Raw genomic sequence first — 22,635 nt, 5'->3', positions numbered from 1 at the left:
TGAGCTCCGAAATATGCCAGATACTGCCCGGCATCATCGCAAATATATTCAAATCCGCTGATTCCCTATCGATCAGCCGCTTTTCTCCCCCTTTACCCTTAATAATGCAATCGAGAAACAGCGAAAAGCCTCCCTTTACAATGTTCCCTATTCATGTCCCTCTCGACACACTCATCATAAACAACGCCGCCCAAATATGGGCTCCACAAACGTCTGCGGATGACCACGAAGTGACATCAGGTAAGTTCGCGGCAATCCCAATCCCTCGTTGTGTCTAATGCCATGTATGTATATAGAATCCCTGAGCCGGCCATGCCCATTCACAGCCAGATTTTCCGTGTCCCAATTAAGCCAGTTTTCCATTTCCATCTAAGTATCTGCGCCAGGTTGTGATACCGGCGGAGCAAGCCCAACCGGGTTGTTCAACCACGTCCAATTAGGTCTAGCTCCAAGCGCCCGTAAAACTCCGTATTGATGGTGTTCAAAGCCCGGGCGCACGTCATAGACTCGTGCAGCTCGTAGCCGTTTGGTATCTGAGCGATGGAGAGAAATGCAATAACGAAAACAGTTGCTGATAGGATGAGAATTCCATCACACTTGGACGCCCGAAAATCGAGCGCCTCAGATGCCGCCTTCAGGGGTGGGGTCTTCATGCTTGGCAGTACTCCCTTTGCCACGCCAGGTGCTAACAGCCTTGATGTTGGCATGGTATGTCTGCACCTCGGTGCCGTAGGCTCGAGGGGTTAGTTTCATGAGCGTATGCAGCGGCACAGGTACCCAGGGGCTTTCCTCCTGCGTCTTCTGCATGAAGTAGGCATAAATGCAGCGGATGACGGCCTGGTGAGATATGATGAGAATGTCCTCGCTGCGCTCCAGCTCCATGATTATAGGCTCCAGGCGGATGACAACGTCGCGATAGCTCTCGCCGCCGCGATACCGGTAATTGTACTTGTCTTCGTCGCGGGCCTGGAAGTCTTCAGGGTACATGTCGGCAATCTCCTGGTACGTCATGCCATCGCATACGCCAGCGTCCAGTTCGTCAAGAGCTTTCCATTGCAGCTGGTTATAATGACTGGGGAGGTGTCGTGCCGTAGCAATGGTCCGTTTTAACGTCGATGTCCATACTGTCAAAGGGCGATCGCTCTGTAGCGTTATGTCAGTTTGAGTCCCTGCAAGCGCGCGGCACGCCCGCCGGGGTGGCGGGGCAGGGGTTGAGTCCAGGCTTGGCGCACGCAATCACGGAAGGTAGACTTACGCCAACAGACTCGAGGACCAGCTCGGGAAGCTTGCGCGCATACTCTTCTCCACGATGGGAGAGCAAAGCATCTCCACCGATGCGGCCTTCGAGATTGAGCATCGACTCGCCGTGCTAGGGAGAATTAGCAACCCGAGGGACTAGTGCGTATCGTATATCGTAAGGTTGGAAACCTACACGAGACAGCCAGACAGAGCGGGGCCGGATGTGCAAGTTCATAAGGTAGTAGACAACACGACTCTGCAGGTAGTCTTTGATGCGATTGATGAACACCTGTCTGCCCACATTCATAATCTTGAGATAGGTCAAATGGTCCTCATCCCCGTCCGCATTGATGGACTTGTAGACTTTCTCGTAGTTGCGGATCCGGTTGCGGAAGTCAAGGGCCGCCTCTTCGGGGTCCTGCCCAACATAGTCTGGGCTGGTGGTTTTGACGTCGCGGATGTTGGCCATGATCAACTCTTCATCGTCGCATTTGGACTCGACAAAGATGACCTCGACGCCCTCGCTAGAGACGCGGTCGAGCACCCACTTTCGACGTTCTTTTGTGCTGTTGGTCGCATCTAAAATGCCCACGACGCCGCCGCTCTTGAACCACTTCATCATGTCCGACACCGCCGCTTCGGCGGCTGCACGCCGCATCCGCTCGCCCTCGACATTGTTGGTATCAAAGAAATCGGCCGAAGGATGCGGTGCATCATGGCGGCGGTAGTTGCCGACGTTGAAGGTCGCCGCTGGGATCGAAAGCCACTTTAGGTAGCGCTGCGCTGCAAACAGAAGGCCGGTCAGTATTGTTCTTGGATTGCCCGAGTTGTTAACGTCAAGCGAAGCCGCTTCACCTCTTTGCGCGATGTAGCTCTTTCCTCGAGCAGGCAGGCCGACCATGACGACGCAGATGCGCGTGTCCTCGGGCTGAATGCCGACGCCGTTAATCTTTGGAGCCATCTTTGCTGCGTGATAGCCGTTGTAGCAACGATCTGGAGGCGGAGGGCGGCAGGATGGACGGCCGAGACATGTAGCGGCGGAATTGGTTCCGATGCGGCGAACAGCTTCGTGATTGTCGGCGTGGGAGTCCCGCAGTGGTTGATCGCGTGAGGTTTCGAGGGGTTGGCTTCCTGCTGCGGGCAAAGTCGATCTTCCGTGACGCCTTCCGGTTTCAACGACACCCCAGTCACTGTTCGTCTTGAACACTAACGGGAACGAGAGCACAGGGAAATACGCGGGTTCCTGTGAAGGAGAGGATCTGAGAGAAAGCGCGCAGTATTAGTGTCAAATTATGGTAGCGGGACGAGAATGGTTCGATTCCCGCGGTGCAGAAACGCTGCAGGTCTTCCGTCACATCGGAATTCCCAGGGCGGCATCTCGGGCTGGCAAGGGGGTGGAAGCTGGACCCATATTTTAGCATGCGCTGGCCAACAGCTCCAGGTCCTTCAGGCCCTCCCAGTCGGCGGGGCAAGGCCGGGCCCCACGCCACCGGATGGGCCCGAATGGCGATGAGGAACTGGAAGTGGGAACCCGCGGCGAGGAGTGATGTGATGGTTTTTCCTCTGCCCACATGTCCTGCAGATAGTCAATCCGGAGGGATTCTCACAGACCGCCATCCCAAGTTACTGTTCTAGGCGACGTGTATCTCCCACGCTGTCTCCAATGGAAGTTGCAGCCCAATGGGACAAAGAGCGCCCACACCCGGCAAAACGTTGTCCTGTCCAGCTTCTCAGACCTGCCGGCTGAAACCGGAGAGCATGCAGTTATCAAGTCCGAGCAGTTTTCCTAGCTCCATATCTCCGCGCTGTCGGCAAATGCCAAGTTGGCTGAGGGTCCAGCTGACCAGCGGCTCGCATGCATGCCCCTGGGCGAACGGCTGCATTTCACGTAAACTTTGTTCCTTCCTTTGCTTGGCTCTGTGCGGCCTGCCCCGGACCCCGTGGTGCGGGAGACAGCAGTGGGGGAATACTGTCGGTAGCCTACCTCGGGCAAGCCGGTCCACAAGAACGCATTGCTCGGAAGCACAGCCGTGTCCCTAGGTGCCCGAGTTTTCGAGACCATACGTAGTATGCACTAGAACCTACTGCGCTGCCAGCGATGCGAGGTTTAGGGTTCATTCGGGCCGCAAATTATGAGTCCGGGACTCACAGATGACGGGAATGCCAAGCCCAATGTAGCCTTGGTAGCGGGGCTCAAAAGCTCGTGGGCGTTGGGTTTTGGGGAGCGCCCCACTAGGAAGTTCTGGCAAGTCACGGGACTCACCGAATAATCGGGCCTAGATGAAGGAGGTTATGAATCGTCACCTTGGTATTTTCACAAGTAGCACGCTGAAGCTATTACTTGGTTAGACAAAACGACTAAAGGCATTGGCCAACAGGATAATGATACCTTTCTTCTTTTCTCCTTTTTTTTTTTTTTTTTTTTTTTCTAACTTTGATGAGGTCGATAACGTAGCCATACTAATAACGCATATGCTGCATAAAGGAGGAAGACGAGTCTAGCAACTATGCAACGGAAATGACAGCCAAAAAGCAATAAGGGATGATTCCCGTGTATTCTGACCAAGATTGCCAATAAAAGCCGCAAGATAGTAAATATCGCCGACATAACTTCGCACTGTGAGCACTCCGGCGTCCCCCGTTTTGAATAGAAACTAAGTGTAGCTCTCATGACTTGCTAGTCCAAGTTCCACTACTAATCACTGCCTAGTGAAGTGCCTTAGGTATGCTTATTGCCGCACGCTGAGTGTGAATCCCAACAACCGGCAAGCCACTGCCCTCATACTCGATGCGTCCTGCTCTCAACAAACATCGTATGTCGGCAACGGGGCTCCCGCGTACGTGAAACCAGCATCCCACTGCGGAGAGTCCTCGCCAACAATAGTACCAGACTGGCCATTCTCGACGCAGAGTGCATCGACCGTATCAAGTTGACTGCCGATGAAGTCGGTTGTGGTGCTCAAGGTTTCGCACAGAGAGCAGAAGAAGCCCTGGCACGTCCTGAATGAGAAGACAAGGCATGCATTTGCCGTAACGATAAGCTCATCGCTGGACGAGAGGACTTGGTTGACGATAACATCACAGTCCGCCGGGTTGGGGCTCGGGTTCTGCGGAGCCGTTAGCTTGGATTGAGAGATTGGTGCGTACAGTGTGTCATAGCAACACGAAGGCTCTCTTACCGAATTTGTGCACTCAAAGAAGTCGCTGACCAGGACTTGCCTGCGTAGCTTTCTCAGGACGTCAACGCTCTCACGCCGCCGCAGCTGGCTAGGATCAATGAATGCTGGAGGGACCCTCTTGAACGCCGCCTTGGATTGCCGGCGCGCGACCTGTGCAGTTGAGGTCTCATACTCAGAGGGTGCGTTGGGAGGTCTTTTGGCGGCCCGCAACGTCGCAGCACCTGAGAGCTTCTTAGGCCTTGGGATTTGCGCACGCTGACGTCCGGCACGTTCCTCGAGTCTGGCAGACTCGAGGGCGACGGCAAGGCCGAGAAGAAAGGTGAAAAGAACGATGAGCTTCATGGTCGGTAGACTTCGAATAGAAAAACTGACTAAGAGTGCAGGCTAGAGAAGGTTGATCCGGTATCCGGTACCAAGGTCTTGAAAGAGCCGCTGTCGATCGCAGCATCCCAGGGAGGAGGAAACACCCGGCCTTTTATATCGTGGTCCCGGTTCCCTTCCACACCTTCCTACTTCGGCCGTCACCCAACGGATCGGTTAGGCCATCAACTCATGGACTGTCATGGACTGTCATGGACTGTCATGGACCAAGCAATTGCCGGCGACGTAGGACTCTGGAAATCGTATCAAGAAATCATGACCTCCATTTGTGCATCCTTACCCCACAAACCTGGCATGCAACCACCTGCCGTCTTGACGCCCAAGCTCGGCCAATAAAGAGCTGCTCGTGATGCCCACGATGTTACCTGGATCGGGTTGGGCCGTGTCTGCGCCTCGTAGGATGTCACTCAAACGCAGTAAAAGAGGGAAAGAGCATGCTTGGCTGCCTTGATCGGAACTGTTGTGGGAGTCAAAGGATGCCGGTTCCGAAGAAGTCGCGTTCGGAGTAGAAAAGACTTAGTCTTCCGTTGAGCGAATTAGCTACGGCAATCTGTGTAGAATATGTATTATTGAAACTAGGCTCAGCTGGCTTAGAGAGGTAAGAGCTCACTACAAACAGATTGATGCCGCTTGCCCGAGTCTTTGCCATGATGTGCAGAAATGTGGATATTCGGGGCTCCCATCCAAGCGGACCGTCCTCGTGCTCCCACTGTGCTCCGAGATCGCCTCGTGATGTAAGCATTGGATACCCAGGTGTATGGATGTGAGGTGCTACCTCGAAGTGCAGCCCTGTACTATTTTTGGCTCTACACACCGAAATGTGCTCTCGAGAGTCCTCGCCTAGCGAGACCTCACCGCAAGGGTCAAGCCTGGAGCCGAGCCCAGAATAGAGGATCGGAACCAGTTCATTTCGATGGGATACAAAGGCAGACCGCCGCATGGGAAGGTGCCTTCAGCTGATACAACGTTGAGATGCGCTGTGTTTCGCGCAAAAGCAACTGGGCTGACACATCTGGCAGACTTCGGGGACGGCAGGGAAATTGGTTACCACAACGAGGGTACCCAGACCCCGGTTTCCAAGGACCCCGATGCACTGTGCCACCGGTGTGCAATGCGTCGAAAATGGGACCATTCATGTGGGATGCGAAGTGCGACCTGGTCAATGGAACCGAAGAGTCAGGGAAGGAAGAGAGCGGCAATGGCATATTCCGGATCTCTTGTATAACATTGCGCAGGTTGCCGATAATCGAATTTCAATACGTATTGAATAGATAGACAAAACTGGGTGAGACGGAAGCGTCTAAAGGGTTTTAGGGAGTGTCCAGGTCAGCGAGGTCGGAGTGTGGGGCAGGGTGTTGTTCGGGCAATTTCGTAACCGAAGTGGTTCATCATTTGCCGAATTGCAAAACCAACCACCTGGGACTTACAGACACCTGGACTTTGATTAAAAACGCTTACGTAAATGAGGTCAGTCATTGAAAGAGGCCTGTGCGCAGATGCCCCGCCGGAACGCGGCAAAACCTTCATCCGCGCTCCGTCCCCCAAGCCCCACCCAGATGGATCCCCCGCCTACACCCGACCGAAGGTGTCCTACTGGGCTTTGCCAAGACATGATTGGCCGGGTCCCAGGGCACCCACTATCAATCCTCCCGATAAGCTCCCGGTTGGAAAAAAAAATCCGCGAGTTCAAGTTTGCAGCATGATTCCGGATTCTCTATCGAGCAGTTCCACCACCATCATCATGGCTTCCAATCTCAGCAAAAAGAGGAAGTTCAAGGACGCCAAGAGCTCCAAATTCGAGACGACCGCCGCCGTCGCTTCCAAAGCTAAGAAGCTTAGGAGGGACGCCACTCCCAACGACAGTGATGCCGGAAGCGACTGCGACAGCGAAACAGCCGAGCGGGACATCGAAGAGAGGGCTGCCAGCCGCAACAATGACGGTTCTGATGAAGGACAAGTCAGCCTGGATGGAGACGACCCAAGTCGGCAGGATAGGTCGGCCGAATTAGACGAGGCCCCAAAAGACGACGGCTCGCTGCTTCCTCCTCCCATCTCAACGGATGCCCAGGCGTTCTCAGAACTCAACCTGTCCGAAAAGACCATGAAGGCAATTGCCGAGATGGGCTTTACGAAGATGACGGAGATTCAACGACGAGGTATACCGCCCCTGCTTGCAGGCAAGGATGTACTCGGAGCAGCCAAGACCGGGTCGGGGAAGACGCTTGCCTTCCTTATCCCCGCCGTCGAAATGCTCAGTTCCCTACGGTTCAAGCCGAGAAACGGAACCGGTGCTATTGTCGTTACCCCGACACGCGAGCTGGCACTGCAGATCTTTGGGGTCGCCCGAGAACTGATGAAGAACCATTCACAGACATGTAAGAAGCAGCCCCGCGTTCTCTTCGGCAACAGGGCACTGTTGGGAACCTTATACTAATAGCATGCTTTGCAGATGGAGTCGTTATTGGAGGCGCAAATCGCAGGGCAGAGGCAGAGAAGCTTGGGAAGGGTGTCAACCTTCTTATTGCCACACCCGGCAGATTGCTTGACCGTATGTCATCGCCTGCGGCACGATTCCCGACCCTGGTGTGGCGTGGGAGCTGACATAGTGCACCACAGACCTCCAAAATACACCGTTCGTCTTCAAGAATCTAAAGTCCCTGATCATCGACGAGGCCGACCGGATTTTGGAGATTGGCTTCGAAGACGAAATGCGCCAAATCGTCAAGATCCTCCCCAAGGATGACCGGCAAACGATGCTTTTCTCGGCTACACAGACCACAAAGGTTGAGGATCTCGCAAGAATCTCCTTAAGACCGGGACCCCTTTACATCAATGTCGACGAGGAGAAGCAGTTCAGCACGGTGGAAGGCCTTGATCAGGGATATGTCGTCGTCGATGCTGATAAGCGCTTCCTCCTGCTCTTTTCGTTCCTCAAGAAGATGTCTAAAAAGAAGGTGATCGTTTTTTTCTCGTCGTGCAATTCAGTCAAGTACTACAGCGAGCTTTTGCAGTACATTGACTTGCAAGTTCTCGACCTCCACGGAAAGCAGAAGCAGCAGAAGAGGACCAACACTTTCTTCGAGTTCTGCAACGCCAAACAGGGCACGCTGATCTGCACTGACGTCGCGGCTCGCGGCCTCGATATTCCGCAGGTCGACTGGATTGTCCAGTTCGATCCTCCAGATGACCCGCGCGACTACATCCACCGTGTCGGCCGGACAGCGCGGGGTAACAACACCAAGGGCCGGTCACTGCTCTTCCTACAACCGAGCGAACTTGGCTTCTTAGCCCATCTCAAAGCCGCCAAGGTTCCGGTGGTTGAGTACGATTTTCCCAAGAACAAGATCCTCAATGTTCAATCGCAGCTGGAGAAGCTCATTGGGAGCAATTACTATCTCAACCAAAGCGCCAAGGACGGCTACCGTTCCTACCTCCACGCCTACGCTTCTCACAGTCTTCGGAGTGTCTTTGATATCCATAAACTTGACTTGGTCAAGGTGGCAAAGGTGAGAGACCCTCATCGCAGCTGTCTCAATGTACCCTTGGCTAACAAGACTTGGCAGAGCTTTGGCTTCGCCACACCGCCCAGAGTCGACATTACGCTATCAGCAGGATTGAGTCGGGATAAAAAGCCTCAAGCAAGGAGAGCGTACGGCAGTCAGCCGCGGCAAGGTGGGGGCAATGGCCCCCACAGCAAATAACCTTCCGCGTATAATAAGCTCCAGGCGTAATCGGCGGGAGGGGTTCGTTTACATCAGTTCTACATGGCGTTGCGGCGTCCGAGATCAAAAGAAGGCGGATATTTCATTCCCAATGCGCCGTTATCCCTTCGTCATTTGTGTATCTCTTTACACCCGTTGACGCTGTCTCTGAGTTGTTGGAGGCTTTGTTAATCATCCGCGGCTTTGCACGCCAGCCCGATGTACCAAATACCCGGGCCATGCCCCAGCCATGCACCCATCGCTAAACTTTCTCATATGCTGTCTTGGAGTTGATTAGCGGCAAGGGCAGGTAGGCCGTTGAGGCACAAGCCACCTGATTAGATCGATGTACCACTTCAATTTCATACCGCTTGGTTAAGGACATTTGATTCGAGGACCGCTCCTAAGTAATGGCACGTGAGGAATACAAACAAAACCCCTGCTCCCTCCAAACCGTCATAAAAGCCTTAGACCTCTCATGCGGGTAGTTTCCCTGCCTTCTTAGCCGTCCAGGTGGCAAGCGCGTCCATAAGCGGTGGTGATAGCGCATCATAGGTCTCCAAGCCAAGACTCTTGAACTTGCCACGCACCTCATCCATGCGCTTGGGATCAAACCCCTGCTCGATGATGGACGAAACAAAGGCGGCGAACTGCGGCTCCTGCCAGCCCTTCTCGTCCGAGAGCTCAATGTGCACAAAGTCAAAGCCGTGGAAGGCATGCTCTTTCTCGATGCGTCCGTACAAATGCGTGCCGCATTCTTTGCAAGCGTAGCGGAGGATAGCGGCACTGTTGTCAACGATCTGCAGCTTGTCCGCGTTGGCCGTGACGGATAGTTGGCTCTTTGGGATGACTGCCACAAGGGAGAAGAGGGCGCCTGCTGGCTTCCAGCACTTGGAACAGCCACACGCGTGATTGTGCGCCACATTGCCCGAGAGCGTCACCTCGACCGGGTTGTTAGAGCAGAGGCAATGCAGCTTCCCTCCCGCAAAGGAAGGGTCTCCTTTAGTGATACCGTTGTCGATAAGCGGGTGGAGAGAGAGAGCCATGGTTGCTGATGTTCTCGTAGTTCTTAAGCCTGCCAGGCACCCTAATTCGAGCGTGTGGAAGAGGAATCAGAACGGAAAGGGCATCAGGAGCCACCATGATGTATACATAGGGGTCCTGGACTCTTGGACCCTGAATGACGGCTATTGATCAACTACCGATATTTTTGGACTATTATCCGGCCGATGCGTTCCCCTCGTTCACGTTCTCGGTACGCATATCTTTAACCCAGACCTCACGAGCTCCCCTATCGCTTACAACCGTCCCTTCCCGTCTTTAGCGTAACATAATGCTCGGCAAAATAGCTTATCGATGCACCAATCGGTCTGGGAGATAACGCAATCGTGTTTTGACGTTTTGACGTTTTGGTTGTGTTCCGGCAGACATCTGGTTTCGGCCTCGCTGCTTTTGCTTCGCGGGTAAGCCCTCCAAATCTCGCGCTTAGGTCGACTTGCTCATACACCGCACTAGCTAAAGTTAAACGAGCTCCGCTAGTTGCAATTTCTGAGAGTTATCTTTCTGGAAATTCAAGCTCTTGTATTCAGGATATTCTTATAAGCTGTCAGACATTGTAGCCAGAAAACCATTGAGGGTAGAATGGCCAAGATGGCTGGCGCCGTTCACGTAAAGCCTCCAATCTCTTCTCTCATCTTCCAAATGTCTGAAGTGTAGTAATACTTGAAATTTTTAATTTCGGACACTGAATTTCTTTTGCAATTAATAATTGACAGATGCAAAATATGCAGCATTTAGGATGTGTAGCACGGAATGTACCAGGAGTCCTCCTGAAACGGTAGAAGTGAATGCATTCAAAAGAAAATGATAACGATCAGCGACTCTCTTATCCACCGAGGGAGCCAAGTGAGCAAGTCACGAACGGGTGGCTGTGTCGGAGGTCAGACTCAGAACCCAGAACGCCCTGTTGTTGGCCTAGCGGGCGGCCTTATTAGCCTCGCACGCAGCACCAGAAGACATAAGCACGACACCACATAATTGTGCCGCAAAGCTAACGTCGATGTCAGCTATATAATTAGGAGATGAACACCTCCCCAGCGACAGAGAAGCACTTCTGCCGGCATCGTGTCGCTTTCATTTTGTGGATTTCTATAGCAGGTCACCGGCCGTTTAGAGACACATCGTGGCAAAGTTTTGCAACATTCCATCACCAATCCTCTACAACCAATACCGGCGCCGGAGAACTCCTGCAAACAAGGATAACGGAGCGGCCTCAAAAATTCAAAGTCTACGCCTTTAAATACCCTAATCAGGGGCCATAATCACAGCATGCTCTTCCGCTCCCTCAGAGCAAGGAGGGAAGAGCGCAAGCAAGCGGAGGCCGAACGAAGCAGATTGGCTGGGGAGCGCAGACAGGAAGTCCTGGAAATGACATGGGGAACCGCGAAGCGCGAACATTTTGTCCCTGAGAGGCATAGGCCATCAGGGGGTGGTCCCAGGACGAAAAGCGATGGCAGATGAGGTGGATTTTGCGTTGCGAAAGAGAATTATGGACGAGATATCCCGGTTGCCAGACTTATTTTGGGTTTCGATTTTGCGCGCTGGAGGACTTGGCGTTCGTTGGGTTGGATTGCATCCGCTCATTCTGTGTAAATTGGGTACCTGTACGGCATTGCGGACAACGATGCATTTGGGCAATAGGTGGAGAAAGAATGCGCAATGCACTCTGATCTTTTTTAGGGTTGGGGTTGGCATTTGGTGACTTCTCACACGTGTCCATCGGCGAGTCACGTTACACTTTTGTTCAGGTGACCTTACAATCATTACACTGCCATCCTCTGGTGTTGCATTGAATCACAGGTTTGAGTTTAGCTATTTTGAGAAACCATCGTTGTCCTGCAGGATCCACACTTTGAAACTGGCATTTCTGCACTCGTTCGCTGGCAGCGCTTCGTTCGGAAGGCGGGGTCATGCCAGCCGCCGTGCCTGGCGACTGAGAGCCAATCATCCCAAACCCGACCCAGTTCCTCAGACAACCAGCCCACGAAATGCACAAATTCGCTTGTCCACCAGAGGACCATCAACAGAAAACCGTCACTGCAATCATTCTTCCTCTATCAAGAAGCCACATAGCAGCCACCGCATCGACATCAAGATCTTGCAGGGGGAGGAAAAAGATGCTGATCCCTAATCATGCCTCAACGCGAGTTTGACGTGATGCTCAATGAGGCAGTTGATGGCGCTGTCCCCTCTTTTTAACCTTGTGGTCGCTCGCCTGGTTCATGGCTCAATACGCAGTATGCTCGACAGGGACAGCGGATGCCCCAGAATATCGGCTCTTGGCTTCTGGCTGGTTGCCTCACACGCGGAGCACGCGGGTTTGGCGAGCCGCTTTGCGACCCCCAGAACAAAGAAGCGACTGGCTGCGAGGCGCCGGGCGTTTAGCGGCAAGCGCTTCGCTGAGCGGCCCCACGGCAATGAATGGTCTTGATCGCTCCGGACAAAGAAGAGGTCAACGTTCAGACTTGTCACCTTGCACTGTCTGTTGTCGCTTTTAATGTGGCCACCAGCCCCGATGATTGACTCCATTGTTCCACATCCTTTTCCTATTGTTTGCCCGCCTCGTCTCCGGTTCTTTCACTCATAGAGTCATGCATCAATAAGACATCATGAAGAATATTTTTTCTTGACACTCATCTTTCTGTCCTTTTCCCTTTCTGTTCTATTTCTTTCTTCAACATAGCTGGCCTACACCGAAACAACAAACTTGCTAATTGTTTAAACGATAATTTCACGATACCAATACTCAAACCACAGCCGCAACAACACCGTTGGGCTGGCCCCAAACTTTCACAAGACTCCTGGACGAACACCATGTTCTTCGACGAGAAGAAGTCGGGGGCTGTGCCCCCGGTACCGCCATTACCACCGAATCTAAACGCTGACAGCTGGAATATGGTCGATCTCAATGACGAGCCCAGATCCGCGCCGAAACTTCGCCCCCACGTCCACACTTCACCTGCCATCACCCCTTATCTAGGACTCCGGGCCAGGTTATCACAGCTATGGTTCAACCGCTGGACCGTGCTGCTGATCCTGGTCCTGGTCCGTGTAGTGCTTCTCACTGGCAGCCTCAACGAGGATATCGGAGAGGCAAAGGTCAAGGCACTGTCCGCATGCACCAAGGTCGAGGACGTTGGCAGTGCCATGGCATCCATGCCGCATTACCTCTCGGTTGGCGTCAACTCCCTCGCCTCTGACGGCATCAACGCTGCTGTGTCGGCGATGGTGAAGGTGCTTATGATGATCCTGACGGGCGTCGAGAACCTTATCTTTTTCGTCATCAACATGTACGTCGGGACGTGGGTGTGCGTGGTCACGGCCTTAATCCACAGCGGCTTAGATCTCTCCGTCAAGGTGGTGGAGGGCGCCACAAAGATCATGAACGACGCCATCGGGACCATTACCAGCCAAATCTCGGACACGGTTTCCGCCGTTCAGGGTGGCCTAGACAACCTTGCTGATAATTTTAGCAATCTGATCAGTGGCATTGGCCTGGGTGACATCCCAACGCTCGACCTTACCAAGAACCTCAACGACCTCAAGAATATCAAGATCAACCCCGATGACCTTGTGCAGGACCTGGTGGCTCTGAACACGACGATTCCAAACTTCGACCAGGTCGAGAACTTTGCAAAAAATGCCATCGCCATTCCCTTCAATTTCGTCAGGGAGCAGATCAACTCAACTTTTGGCTCCTACCAATTTGATCAATCCGTCTTCCCTGTCGCCCAGAAGCAGGCACTGTCTTTCTGCTCCAACAACTCGTTCCTCAACGACTTCTTTAACACTCTCTTCGATATCGTCGCCAAGGCAAAAATCGCTTTTGCGGTTGTCATTCCCATCCTAGCAGTCCTGGCTATTGTGGGCATGGGTTACTTGGAGATCCGAAAGTGGCGCAGAGAGAAGGAACGCGCCAGGGTTTTCACGGAGCAGGGCTACGACCCGATGGATGTCGTATACCTTGCGTCGAGGCCCATGTCGGCGGGATTTGGCGTCAAGATTGCGTCCAAGTTCAAGGGCAAGAACCATCTGCTGGCCCGGTGGGCCGTTGCGTATTCGACCTCGTTGCCTGCGCTTTTCGTTCTCTCGATTGCCATGGCCGGTTTCTTTTCCTGCCTGTGCCAGGTGATCCTGCTGCGGTCCATCGAGAAGGAGGCTCCAGCGCTAGCCGGCCAGGTCGGCAACTTTGCCGAAGACGTTGTCGGGACACTCAAGCAAGTGTCGACAAACTGGGCGGACGATGCGAACGGGGCTATTCTTGATCTTCAGAACGACATCAACGACGAAGTCTTCGGCTGGGTACACAACGCCACTTCGGCTGTCAACGACACCCTGAATACGTTCGACGCAGAGATCGACAAGGCCATCACAGCCGTCTTCGACGACACCATCCTACTCAACACAGCTCGCAGTCTCGTGGGTTGCTTGATCACAAGAAAGATCGAGACGATCCAGGAGGGCCTCACTTGGGTTCATGAGAACGCGCGCGTCAGCTTGCCGCTGTTTGCCAACGACCTCTTCTCGCAAGGCGCCAATGATAGTGTCAATGGCGACAGCGACCTTACCAGTTTCCTCGCCTCCCCAGCGAGCGTTACCACAGACGAGATCACCTCAGCGGTGAACTACGTCATCAACAAGCTGCAGAGTGGCCTCGTTCAGGAGGCGCTCATCTCGACGGCCCTGCTCCTGGTGTACGTCATCATCGTCCTCATCGGGGTTGTTCGGGCCCTGGTTGGTGCGGCGCAGAAGGAAAAGACACGAGCCGAAGGTGGGGAGCAGTATGGTATCAAAGGGTCCGTAAGAGACGATGACTCTAGCTTTAGCCAGGATGAGGTTTATGCTGGCAGCGTGAAGAGGGGTAGGACAGGGCCGGCGAGGTGGCCGTCGCATGCCCGGAAAAGCAGTCATCCGGAAATGGAGGACCTTGACCGCTAGAGGCGGCTTAGTCAACCAAACTCCACATGCCTGTTTTCGATGCCGCCGCCACCCAGCTACTCACCAGTTTAGGGCAGGATGACGGTACTTTTGCTTTGTTTAGACTTTTCAGATACCCAATAAAGTGCGCCTTGAAGGTTCCACTAACTCGCCCCTTGGCGTTTGGTCTTTATATTGCTGGCCTCATCCGATGATCCTTCTGCCAAACTTCCTGTCTGACAGAGATACCGTGAGTGGTCAGTGGTTTATGTTGTGTAACCCAGCTGACGAACCTTACCGGGAAACGGCGTTTCCCGCACATGTAGTCGTGAAACGTCGAAGTGTGCTGCTTTATTTTTCTTCCGATAGGGAACAAAGTTTAAGTTGCTTGCGTGGCTCGCCCAGCCATGGTGTACCGCGGGGTTCAATTTGTTTGCGTGACATACCAGCCATGATTTACAGCCATCTGAACTCGACGTACACGTAATTCTCGCGCCAAAGGAACATGAAGCCTACAGCGACCGAGTCTTCACCCATCCCGTCCTGCAGTAGTGGGTCGGATCGCCAATGCCCCACTGTCAACCTGCAAGGGTCTGACGCAGCAAGTGGGGTTTGCGGGACGCTCGGGCGGTGGCGCCTGCCATTGAATCGGTGGCGGCAGGGCCTGATTTTCCATCCCCAGGGAAAAATAAACGGGCGGTGACTCAAAGCAGCCCCGCGTCCGGTGGCAGTAACTCGACCTTCCAAGCTTCTTTCAAACCTTCTTAAAGAGCTTCGCTCACCCTCTTAAATTTCTATCACTGCATATATTTTCTGCACCTCTCGTTCTTGACAAGTTCGACTCCCCGCTGACCCAATTGACATCCTTTGCCCATCATGGAGGGCATCAAGCAGACTTTCCAGCGATGCCAGTCGCAGAACAGGGTATGTACCCCGCCATCTCCCGTCTGCAAGATTCCGCTTGAGCTTGCGGACCAAGGTCGCGAAACGAGGCACCAATGGCTGACATGAACGCGAATGTAGGCTGCGCTTGTCACCTATGTCACGGCTGGATTCCCTAATCCCGACCTCACGCCCAATGTCCTTCTTGCCATGGAGAAAGGCGGTGCAGGTAAGCAGGACTGACCCCTCGTCGAGTGCCCGTCCGTGTGGCTAACGCGGTGTGCCCCGCTAGACATCATCGAGCTCGGCGTGCCCTTCACCGACCCCATTGCAGACGGTCCGACTATTCAGAACGCGAACACTGTGAGTCCCCACCATGAATCAACCCCGGATTTCGAACCGCAACGCTAACTGCGGAACGCCCTGACAGGTTGCGCTTGAGCATGGAGTTACCATCCAGTCCACCCTCCAGATGGTTCACGATGCCCGCAAGCGAGGCTTGCGCGCTCCGATCTTGCTCATGGGCTACTACAACCCGCTGCTGAGCTACGGCGAGGAGCGCCTCATGCAGGACTGCAAGGAGGCTGGCGTCAACGGTTTCATCATTGTCGACTTGCCGCCCGAGGAGGCGGTTTCCTTCCGCAGATTTTGCTCCCGTGGGGGGTATGTTGCGGCCCTCCCATTGTCTCTATTGAACCTGCGCTGATCATGTATCCACGCGATAGTCTTTCGTATGTGCCGCTTATTGCGCCCGCTACCTCTGACGCTCGCATGCGCATTCTCTGCCAGCTTGCCGACTCGTTCATCTACGTCGTCTCGCGCCAGGGCGTGACGGGCGCCTCCGGAACCCTCAATGCCAACCTCCCAGAACTGCTGTCTCGGGTCAAGAAGTATAGTGGCAACAAGCCCGCGGCCGTCGGATTCGGTGTTAGCACTCGGGACCACTTCGTGTCCGTCTCCCAGGTTGCCGATGGAGTTGTGGTTGGCAGTATGATCGTCAGCACACTCGCAAAGGCTACCGAGGGTAACGAGTGCAAAGATGTTCAAGAGTTTTGCTCCTACCTTTGCGGCCGCACTACCTCCCCCGAGGACGAGGCCACTCGCGAGGTCGGCATTATCGAGGCCATCTCAGCGGCCAAAGATTCCAGCGGTGACGTGACTGTGGATGCGGTTGTCAAGGACACCGACGATCTTATCGCACAGCTGGCGGCCATGCACAACAAGATCCCTGAGCGCTTTGGCGAGTTCGGTGGCCAGTATGTCCCCGAGTCGCTGATGGATTGCCTGTCCGAACTCGAGGACGGTTTCAACAAGATCAAAGATGATCCTGCCTTCTGGGAGGAGTACCGTTCGTACTACCCCTGGATGGGCCGACCCGGCCACCTCCACAAGGCGGAGCGCTTGACCGCGTATGCCGGCGGTGCCAACATCTGGCTGAAGAGAGAGGATCTCAACCATACGGGGTCCCACAAGATCAATAACGCCCTGGGTCAGTTGCTTCTTGCCCGGCGCCTTGGCAAGACCAAGATCATTGCGGAGACGGGTGCGGGCCAGCACGGTGTCGCGACGGCTACTGTGTGCGCTAAGTTCGGCATGGAGTGCACCGTCTACATGGGTGCCGAGGATGTCCGCCGCCAGGCTCTTAATGTCTTCCGCATGAAGCTTCTTGGCGCCAAGGTTGTCGCCGTCGAGGCCGGTAGCCGCACACTCCGGGACGCGGTCAATGAAGCCCTGCGTGCGTGGGTCGTTAATCTCGAGAACACGCACTACATCATTGGCTCCGCCATTGGACCCCACCCATTCCCGACCATCGTGCGTACTTTCCAGTCCGTTATCGGCAACGAAACCAAAGCCCAGATGTTAGAGAAGTGCGGAAAACTCCCTGATGCTGTTGTGGCTTGTGTTGGCGGCGGTAGTAACGCGGTCGGCATGTTCTACCCGTTCAGCAATGATCCCAGCGTCAAGCTTCTTGGCGTCGAGGCCGGCGGCGATGGCATCGACACCCCGCGCCACAGTGCTACGCTCACTGCTGGCTCCAAGGGCGTGCTCCATGGTGTCCGCACCTATGTTCTGCAGAACGAGCATGGCCAGATTGACGAGACCCACTCCATCTCGGCCGGTCTGGATTATCCTGGCGTGGGGCCCGAGCTGTCCCACTGGAAGGACACGGAGCGTGCCAAGTTCATCGCCGCTACGGATGCGCAGGCCTTCATTGGTTTCAAATTGATGAGCCAGCTTGAGGGCATCATTCCCGCCCTCGAGTCGTCCCACGGTATCTACGGCGCCATCGAGTTGGCCAAGACCATGAAGAAGGATGAGGACATTGTCATCTGTCTGAGCGGCCGCGGCGACAAGGACGTGCAGAGCGTTGCGGATGAGCTGCCGGTGCTCGGCCCCAAGATTGGCTGGGACTTGCGCTTCTGAGCTAGTCATCCACCTTTTGGTATGAGATCCTGCAGGTGTTCAGGATCCTCCGGTGGGAAAGGAGCATGATTTTATCGTTCTGGGCAGCTTAGAGCCGGAAACAACCTGATCAGCATGGTTAGCGAGGCAAATAGACCGATAGATGCGCCCGAATCGTACTTTATGACCCAGGCTTTCTCATAAAACGAATGGATGGCTCCGATTTTAGTGTGAAAATTGTTGCGTGACACTGCGGTGACTGTAGTTGAGCCCTCACTGTGAAGATAGCCCCGGAGATAATCGTTAGCCTCTATTACCGTCACGTTCCACTCAAGTGCCACAGGTGGTGTACACGTCCAAGTTACATATTGTACAGTGCCTAAAGACATGTGCCGCCCCGCCGAACGAGCGTGTGGCTGTCTTTGAGCCTACTTCCTCACCGGCTTCTCTTCCACCATGAACTTGTCGTTCGAAGCCTCCGCAGCGTCGGCTACTCCCTCCTGGCTGCCAAGCTCAAACACCGCCGCATCCCCTAGCATCTTATCTGTCTCTGCCATTAATGCGTCGCCAGTCACGGTCCCGTCCGGCAGGATTGCCTCCTCTGCCTTGAGCTCCGCCTCCTCTTTGGGTGGTAACCCGAGCGCCTCGCGCTCCCTGGCGAACCGCTCGCGGACCGTAGGCGTCTGCATGATGCGCCACCGCAACCGCCACCCCCACGGACCGAGATCCTTGATGCGTGCCGCCTTCGGGCTGAGCAGGTACTCGTCAAGCCCGCCGGCCTTATCGATGGTGCGCAGCACGCGCGCCGTCACGCGCGTCGTCACGAAGACGCCCAGCGAGGCGGACCACAGCCGCTTGTGATGCACGTTGGGCCGCCACTTGCGCCGCGTCTTGATCTCATTCCTCTCCGACACGTTGTTGCCGAACCGGATGGTTGCGCCGCCGTAGAGGCCCTTGTTGGACTGGTGGTAGAAGTGCCGCGGGCCGTAGGGATAGGGCGGGATCTCTGGGCAGGGGGCGGTCGCGGAAGGGATCGGGATGTCTGAGCCTGGGACTTGGGGCTGCTTGTACGAGTTCGGCGCTGTCGTGCTGAGCGTTCTCCTGCCGAGGATGCCTTGGGCGACTGCTTGTCTCGATGCCCTGATGCAGGACTGCAAGGGGAATGTCGGCGGCATGGTTGCTCTGAGGGCCGCGATGTCGGGGGGTTTTTTCTTATGAATTGGTGTTATGACGATCGCATTGGAGAGTCTTGGGGTAGGATGAGGTTCAATTGCTATTCTCGTTGTTTGGCCGATCAAGGCCCGGACCCGGCAGCAGTGGCGGCAGCTGTGTCCCCGAAGTTCAAAATTTCGATGGGCGCATGCCTGCTGGCAGATGGCAAGGAGATGGCGGACCAGCTGGCGGGTCTTCCCGCAGCGGTCAGAGGCATGATCACATGCTTTCGTGGGGCACCCCGCCGCGCATCCTTGTCGGCCAATTACACCGACGCGCCCGCCCTACGGACGCCTGAACCCGACAATTCGACAACGATGCTCCCCGCCATAGATGAAGCGGTGTTGCAAAATAATCCTCAGTTTGCGGCACTTTACTCGACCCTAAAAGCATCGATTCTCGACTCGGATGGATCAACGAAAAGGGATGCCGCAGCCAAGGAGAGGTCTGCGGTGCGAGAGGTTCGTTGTCTGGCTTGTGCTAGACCGCATCGCAATACGGACGCTCATGTCTACTAGGAGTTAAACGAATACCGCCTCAAGGATGCGAAGCAGAGTCTTCTCATTCACGCAATATCCACTTCAAGCCCGCGGTTCCCGCAAAGCAAGCATGTCCAGGCGCCGTCTCTGAACCGACGGGCAAGGCCGCATCAGCAGACACCAATCCCGGCTGCCGAGCTGCCTGCGCCCCTGCTCGACCTCCTCTTTCTTCTATCGCCGTTACTGAAGGAGCCATCTTCGCTACCCCAAGATTCCGAGTCGGTAGCCTTACTTCTCTCCAGCCCACCTTTCTCCGACCTCCCAACCCTCCTCCCGCAGCTCGCCACCCTCATATCCGGCACTTTACACTCCTCTGCCGTGCATCTCGCGCGAATCGCCAACCCATCCACAAACCCATCCTACGTTCACCGTTCCATACCAAACCTTCCCGCCTACCGCGCATCTCTCGCCAAGACGGTAGCAGACCGCAAAGTGGCGCTCACGGGGGCACGTCTTGCGGCGGCAACGGCACTTACCTCGCTGCTCCAGCAGCAAACGGCCGTTTTATCACAGCTCCTGCGGGTCCTCGAGGCCAAGCACGGCCCGATCGCGCGTTCGCTCGAGTTCCGCGCCAGCGAGGCCGCGCTCATGGCGCGGCGGCAGCAGGCCGAGGCCGAGACGGCGTTGTGGCAGGCCCGCCGCGACACGTACACGCCCGAGGCGGCCCAAGCGCTGGCGAATTACGCCGCGCATATGCAGGATGCCAGGGCGAGGTTGACCGAAGCCGTTCATAGGCTGAGGTCCGAGTTAGACGCATACGGGGTCGGGTTGCCGCGGGATGGTCAGGGCAGGACCGGAGACAGCAGCAAAGGTGCCAAGGAGAAGGTGATGCGCGAAATGGCGCGTGTGTACCGTGACATGGGTAGGCAAGTAGAAGAGGTGAGGGGCGACCTGGAACGTTTAGGGGGGGCATGAGATTTAGATGGCTTCCGCCGGTTCACCGTGGGATCCCGTAGTGGCACTACACACGACCTTCCGAGCTAGGGAAATAATGAGAGGAGCTCCATCCGCGTCCAAGTCGCCGTCTAACAGGTGTAAAGTACAAGCCCCGGCCGTCGATGCCGAGAAGCGACACGATCTTCCCTTTTCAGTCGTTTTGCCACCCGTTGTGTATCTTTGCCTGTCGCACTCGGGTACTTTTCTGTTGTACAACCCAACATATGTGTAAAATGCACCTCTATCGATGTTCCAACAACAGCTTGCAGTCTAGGATGTGGAATGCGGATGCGGGAATCGAGAAGCGAAAGCAGAAAACCCATCCAGCCAGCCAGCCGTCTTATGTACTCCAGTACCTCCCTTCCCAACCAACTCTCCACTTACGAAATGTCGGCCCACCTAACCCTTGACCTTGAAGATTGCCTCAGCCAGGCGACCAACGTTGTCACTGGTGATACCAGCGACAGAGATGCGGCCGTCACGCGTGGCATAGACGCTGTGCTCCTTGGCCAACTTCTCCATCTGTTCCGGGGTAAGACCAGTGTAGGCAAACATGCCGATCTGGCTTGTGATGTGGCTCCAGTCGTGCTTGGAGCCGAGCTTCTCAAGGTTATCCTTGAGCAGGGCGCGCATAGTGATGATGCGGTCGGCCATGCCCTTGACCTCGCCGAGCCACTGGTCATACAAGGCGGGTGTGTTGAGGATCTCGGCGGCGATGCGGGCACCATGGATGGGCGGGTTCGAGTACATGGGGCGCACCAAGATCTTGATCTGCGAGTCGACACGCTTGCGCTCCTCGGCGTCGGCGCACACCATGGAGAAGGCACCGACGCGCTCGCCGTACAGGCCCATGTTCTTGGCGAAGGACTGGGCCAGGCAGATGTTGTGGCCCTTCTCGACAAAGTGGCGTACGGCAAACGCGTCCTTGTGGATGTCGCCGCTGGCGAAACCCTGGTAGGCCATATCGAAGAAGGCAAAGTGACCCTTGGCCTTGACAGCCGCCTCAATCTCCTTCCACTGCTCGGGAGTGGGGTCAACGCCGGTGGGGTTGTGGGCGCACGCGTGGAACAGGAACATGCTACCCTCCGGGGCCTTGTTGATGTCGGCGATCATACCCTCAAAGTCGAGCCCGATCGTATCCTTGTTATAGTACGCATACTTCTCAACCTGCAGACCCGAGTCCTTGAACACGGCGGCGTGGTTGGCCCACGATGGCGTGGGGATGTAGATGGTTTTGGCGCCAGGGTAGAAGCGAGCGAGGAATGCGCCGCCGATCCGCAGAGCACCGGTACCCGAGATGGACTGCGTGATAGCCAGGCGGTCAAGCGCCGGGCTGTCCTTGCCGTAGGCGAGCACAGCGGCAGCCTTGGAGAAGTCGGGCACGCCAGTGATACCGGCATACTCCTTGTTCAAGCGCGACGCGATCACTTTCTCCTCGGCCTTGCGCACCGACGGCAACACATAAGGCTTCCCTTGGTCATCCCGGTAAGCACCAACACCTAAGGACAGCAAAAACACCGGGTGTTAGTTGTTGCGACGGCCCCACAAGCTTGGGAGGGGTTCGGAGGAGCCGGAACGAACCGAGGTTGATCTTCTTCTCGAACGAGTCGGCTTTGAAGGCTTCCGTGATACCTGCGCACAAAGTCTTGTTAGTTTCACGCGAAGCCTCGGGGTGGCGGGTGGGAAGATCTGGCAGGGGGAAAAAAAATAATAAATAAAATAAAAAATAACTGCGCATACCAAGAATGGCCTGACAGCAACCACCAATGATGACTGATCAGCAAGTTGACAGCGAGCAGAGCTGCGGTAGCCAGGAAAGAAAACCTACATCCTAAACGAAGCTCTTTTAGTTATCTGCGCAACAGCTTGGAGCGGCAATGAAACCGTGTCAACATACGGGAGGACCCTGAGGGACATTTGCCCACGACGAGGCGGCGCGCACAGCGGTCAGGTTCCGGGTCGCCGCCGCCCGCCGCGAGGCGATCCTGAGCGAGGAAAGCATTGTGGTTGTGTAAAGAGGGGCGAGACCCAATTTGCAAGGGTTGCTTTATCTATGTGCGTGGAACGGGAGCAATGCCTCGATCGACGACGCTATAGTGTTGAACGAAGCTGCGAATGTCTGACGCCGACCAGACCTAAAAGGACGAATGTGGCTCGTGGCAGCCTTCTCTCAGGTTCTCGGAGCTG

General features: G+C 55.2%; 9 protein-coding genes across 9 annotated transcripts; 4 read left to right on the top strand and 5 right to left on the bottom strand.

The window, feature by feature from the left end:
- Nucleotides 1–621: 621 nt before the first annotated feature.
- FBP26 (Fructose-2,6-bisphosphatase) lies at nucleotides 622–2,200 on the bottom strand (the record flags this gene model as incomplete). The annotated part of the gene is made up of 4 exons (XM_071058232.1): nucleotides 622–1,143; nucleotides 1,256–1,369; nucleotides 1,433–2,022; nucleotides 2,095–2,200. 4 exons carry the CDS (start codon nucleotides 2,198–2,200, stop codon nucleotides 622–624), a joined length of 1,332 nt encoding a protein of 443 aa, XP_070914333.1.
- A 1,840-nt stretch (nucleotides 2,201–4,040) lies between these two features.
- On the bottom strand, nucleotides 4,041–4,760 carry MFIFM68171_02809 (uncharacterized protein; the record flags this gene model as incomplete). The annotated part of the gene is made up of 2 exons (XM_071058231.1): nucleotides 4,041–4,346; nucleotides 4,419–4,760. The coding sequence occupies 2 exons, from the start codon at nucleotides 4,758–4,760 to the stop codon at nucleotides 4,041–4,043; spliced, it is 648 nt and encodes a 215-aa protein (XP_070914332.1).
- A 1,780-nt stretch (nucleotides 4,761–6,540) lies between these two features.
- Nucleotides 6,541–8,500, top strand: HAS1 (ATP-dependent RNA helicase; the record flags this gene model as incomplete). Its single annotated transcript, XM_071058230.1, has 4 exons — nucleotides 6,541–7,174; nucleotides 7,249–7,347; nucleotides 7,416–8,305; nucleotides 8,363–8,500. The coding sequence occupies 4 exons, from the start codon at nucleotides 6,541–6,543 to the stop codon at nucleotides 8,498–8,500; spliced, it is 1,761 nt and encodes a 586-aa protein (XP_070914331.1).
- Nucleotides 8,501–8,976: 476 nt separating this feature from the next.
- Nucleotides 8,977–9,546, bottom strand: MFIFM68171_02807 (Putative glutathione-dependent formaldehyde-activating enzyme; the record flags this gene model as incomplete). The annotated part of the gene is made up of 1 exon (XM_071058229.1): nucleotides 8,977–9,546. One exon carries the CDS (start codon nucleotides 9,544–9,546, stop codon nucleotides 8,977–8,979), a length of 570 nt encoding a protein of 189 aa, XP_070914330.1.
- Nucleotides 9,547–12,373: 2,827 nt separating this feature from the next.
- Nucleotides 12,374–14,497, top strand: PRM1 (plasma membrane fusion protein prm1; the record flags this gene model as incomplete). Its single annotated transcript, XM_071058228.1, has 1 exon — nucleotides 12,374–14,497. The coding sequence occupies one exon, from the start codon at nucleotides 12,374–12,376 to the stop codon at nucleotides 14,495–14,497; it is 2,124 nt and encodes a 707-aa protein (XP_070914329.1).
- Nucleotides 14,498–15,352: 855 nt separating this feature from the next.
- On the top strand, nucleotides 15,353–17,782 carry TRP3_1 (anthranilate synthase / indole-3-glycerol phosphate synthase; the record flags this gene model as incomplete). The annotated part of the gene is made up of 5 exons (XM_071058227.1): nucleotides 15,353–15,400; nucleotides 15,500–15,587; nucleotides 15,651–15,721; nucleotides 15,789–16,021; nucleotides 16,084–17,782. 5 exons carry the CDS (start codon nucleotides 15,353–15,355, stop codon nucleotides 17,780–17,782), a joined length of 2,139 nt encoding a protein of 712 aa, XP_070914328.1.
- A 407-nt stretch (nucleotides 17,783–18,189) lies between these two features.
- MRPL24 (mitochondrial 54S ribosomal protein bL28m) lies at nucleotides 18,190–18,936 on the bottom strand (the record flags this gene model as incomplete). The annotated part of the gene is made up of 1 exon (XM_071058226.1): nucleotides 18,190–18,936. The coding sequence occupies one exon, from the start codon at nucleotides 18,934–18,936 to the stop codon at nucleotides 18,190–18,192; it is 747 nt and encodes a 248-aa protein (XP_070914327.1).
- A 354-nt stretch (nucleotides 18,937–19,290) lies between these two features.
- On the top strand, nucleotides 19,291–20,427 carry MFIFM68171_02803 (HAUS augmin-like complex subunit 4; the record flags this gene model as incomplete). Its single annotated transcript, XM_071058225.1, has 2 exons — nucleotides 19,291–19,434; nucleotides 19,492–20,427. 2 exons carry the CDS (start codon nucleotides 19,291–19,293, stop codon nucleotides 20,425–20,427), a joined length of 1,080 nt encoding a protein of 359 aa, XP_070914326.1.
- Nucleotides 20,428–20,847: 420 nt separating this feature from the next.
- AAT1 (aspartate transaminase aat1) lies at nucleotides 20,848–22,450 on the bottom strand (the record flags this gene model as incomplete). The annotated part of the gene is made up of 4 exons (XM_071058224.1): nucleotides 20,848–21,947; nucleotides 22,030–22,080; nucleotides 22,189–22,198; nucleotides 22,346–22,450. The coding sequence occupies 4 exons, from the start codon at nucleotides 22,448–22,450 to the stop codon at nucleotides 20,848–20,850; spliced, it is 1,266 nt and encodes a 421-aa protein (XP_070914325.1).
- Nucleotides 22,451–22,635: the final 185 nt, after the last annotated feature.

Source organism: Madurella fahalii, assembly GCF_045866475.1.
Source record: "Madurella fahalii IFM 68171 DNA, scaffold_2, whole genome shotgun sequence".
NCBI classification, from domain to species: domain Eukaryota; kingdom Fungi; phylum Ascomycota; class Sordariomycetes; order Sordariales; genus Madurella; species Madurella fahalii.
The sequence above is the reverse complement of the archived record's forward strand: the minus strand, read 5'-3'. Positions and strand labels throughout refer to the sequence as shown.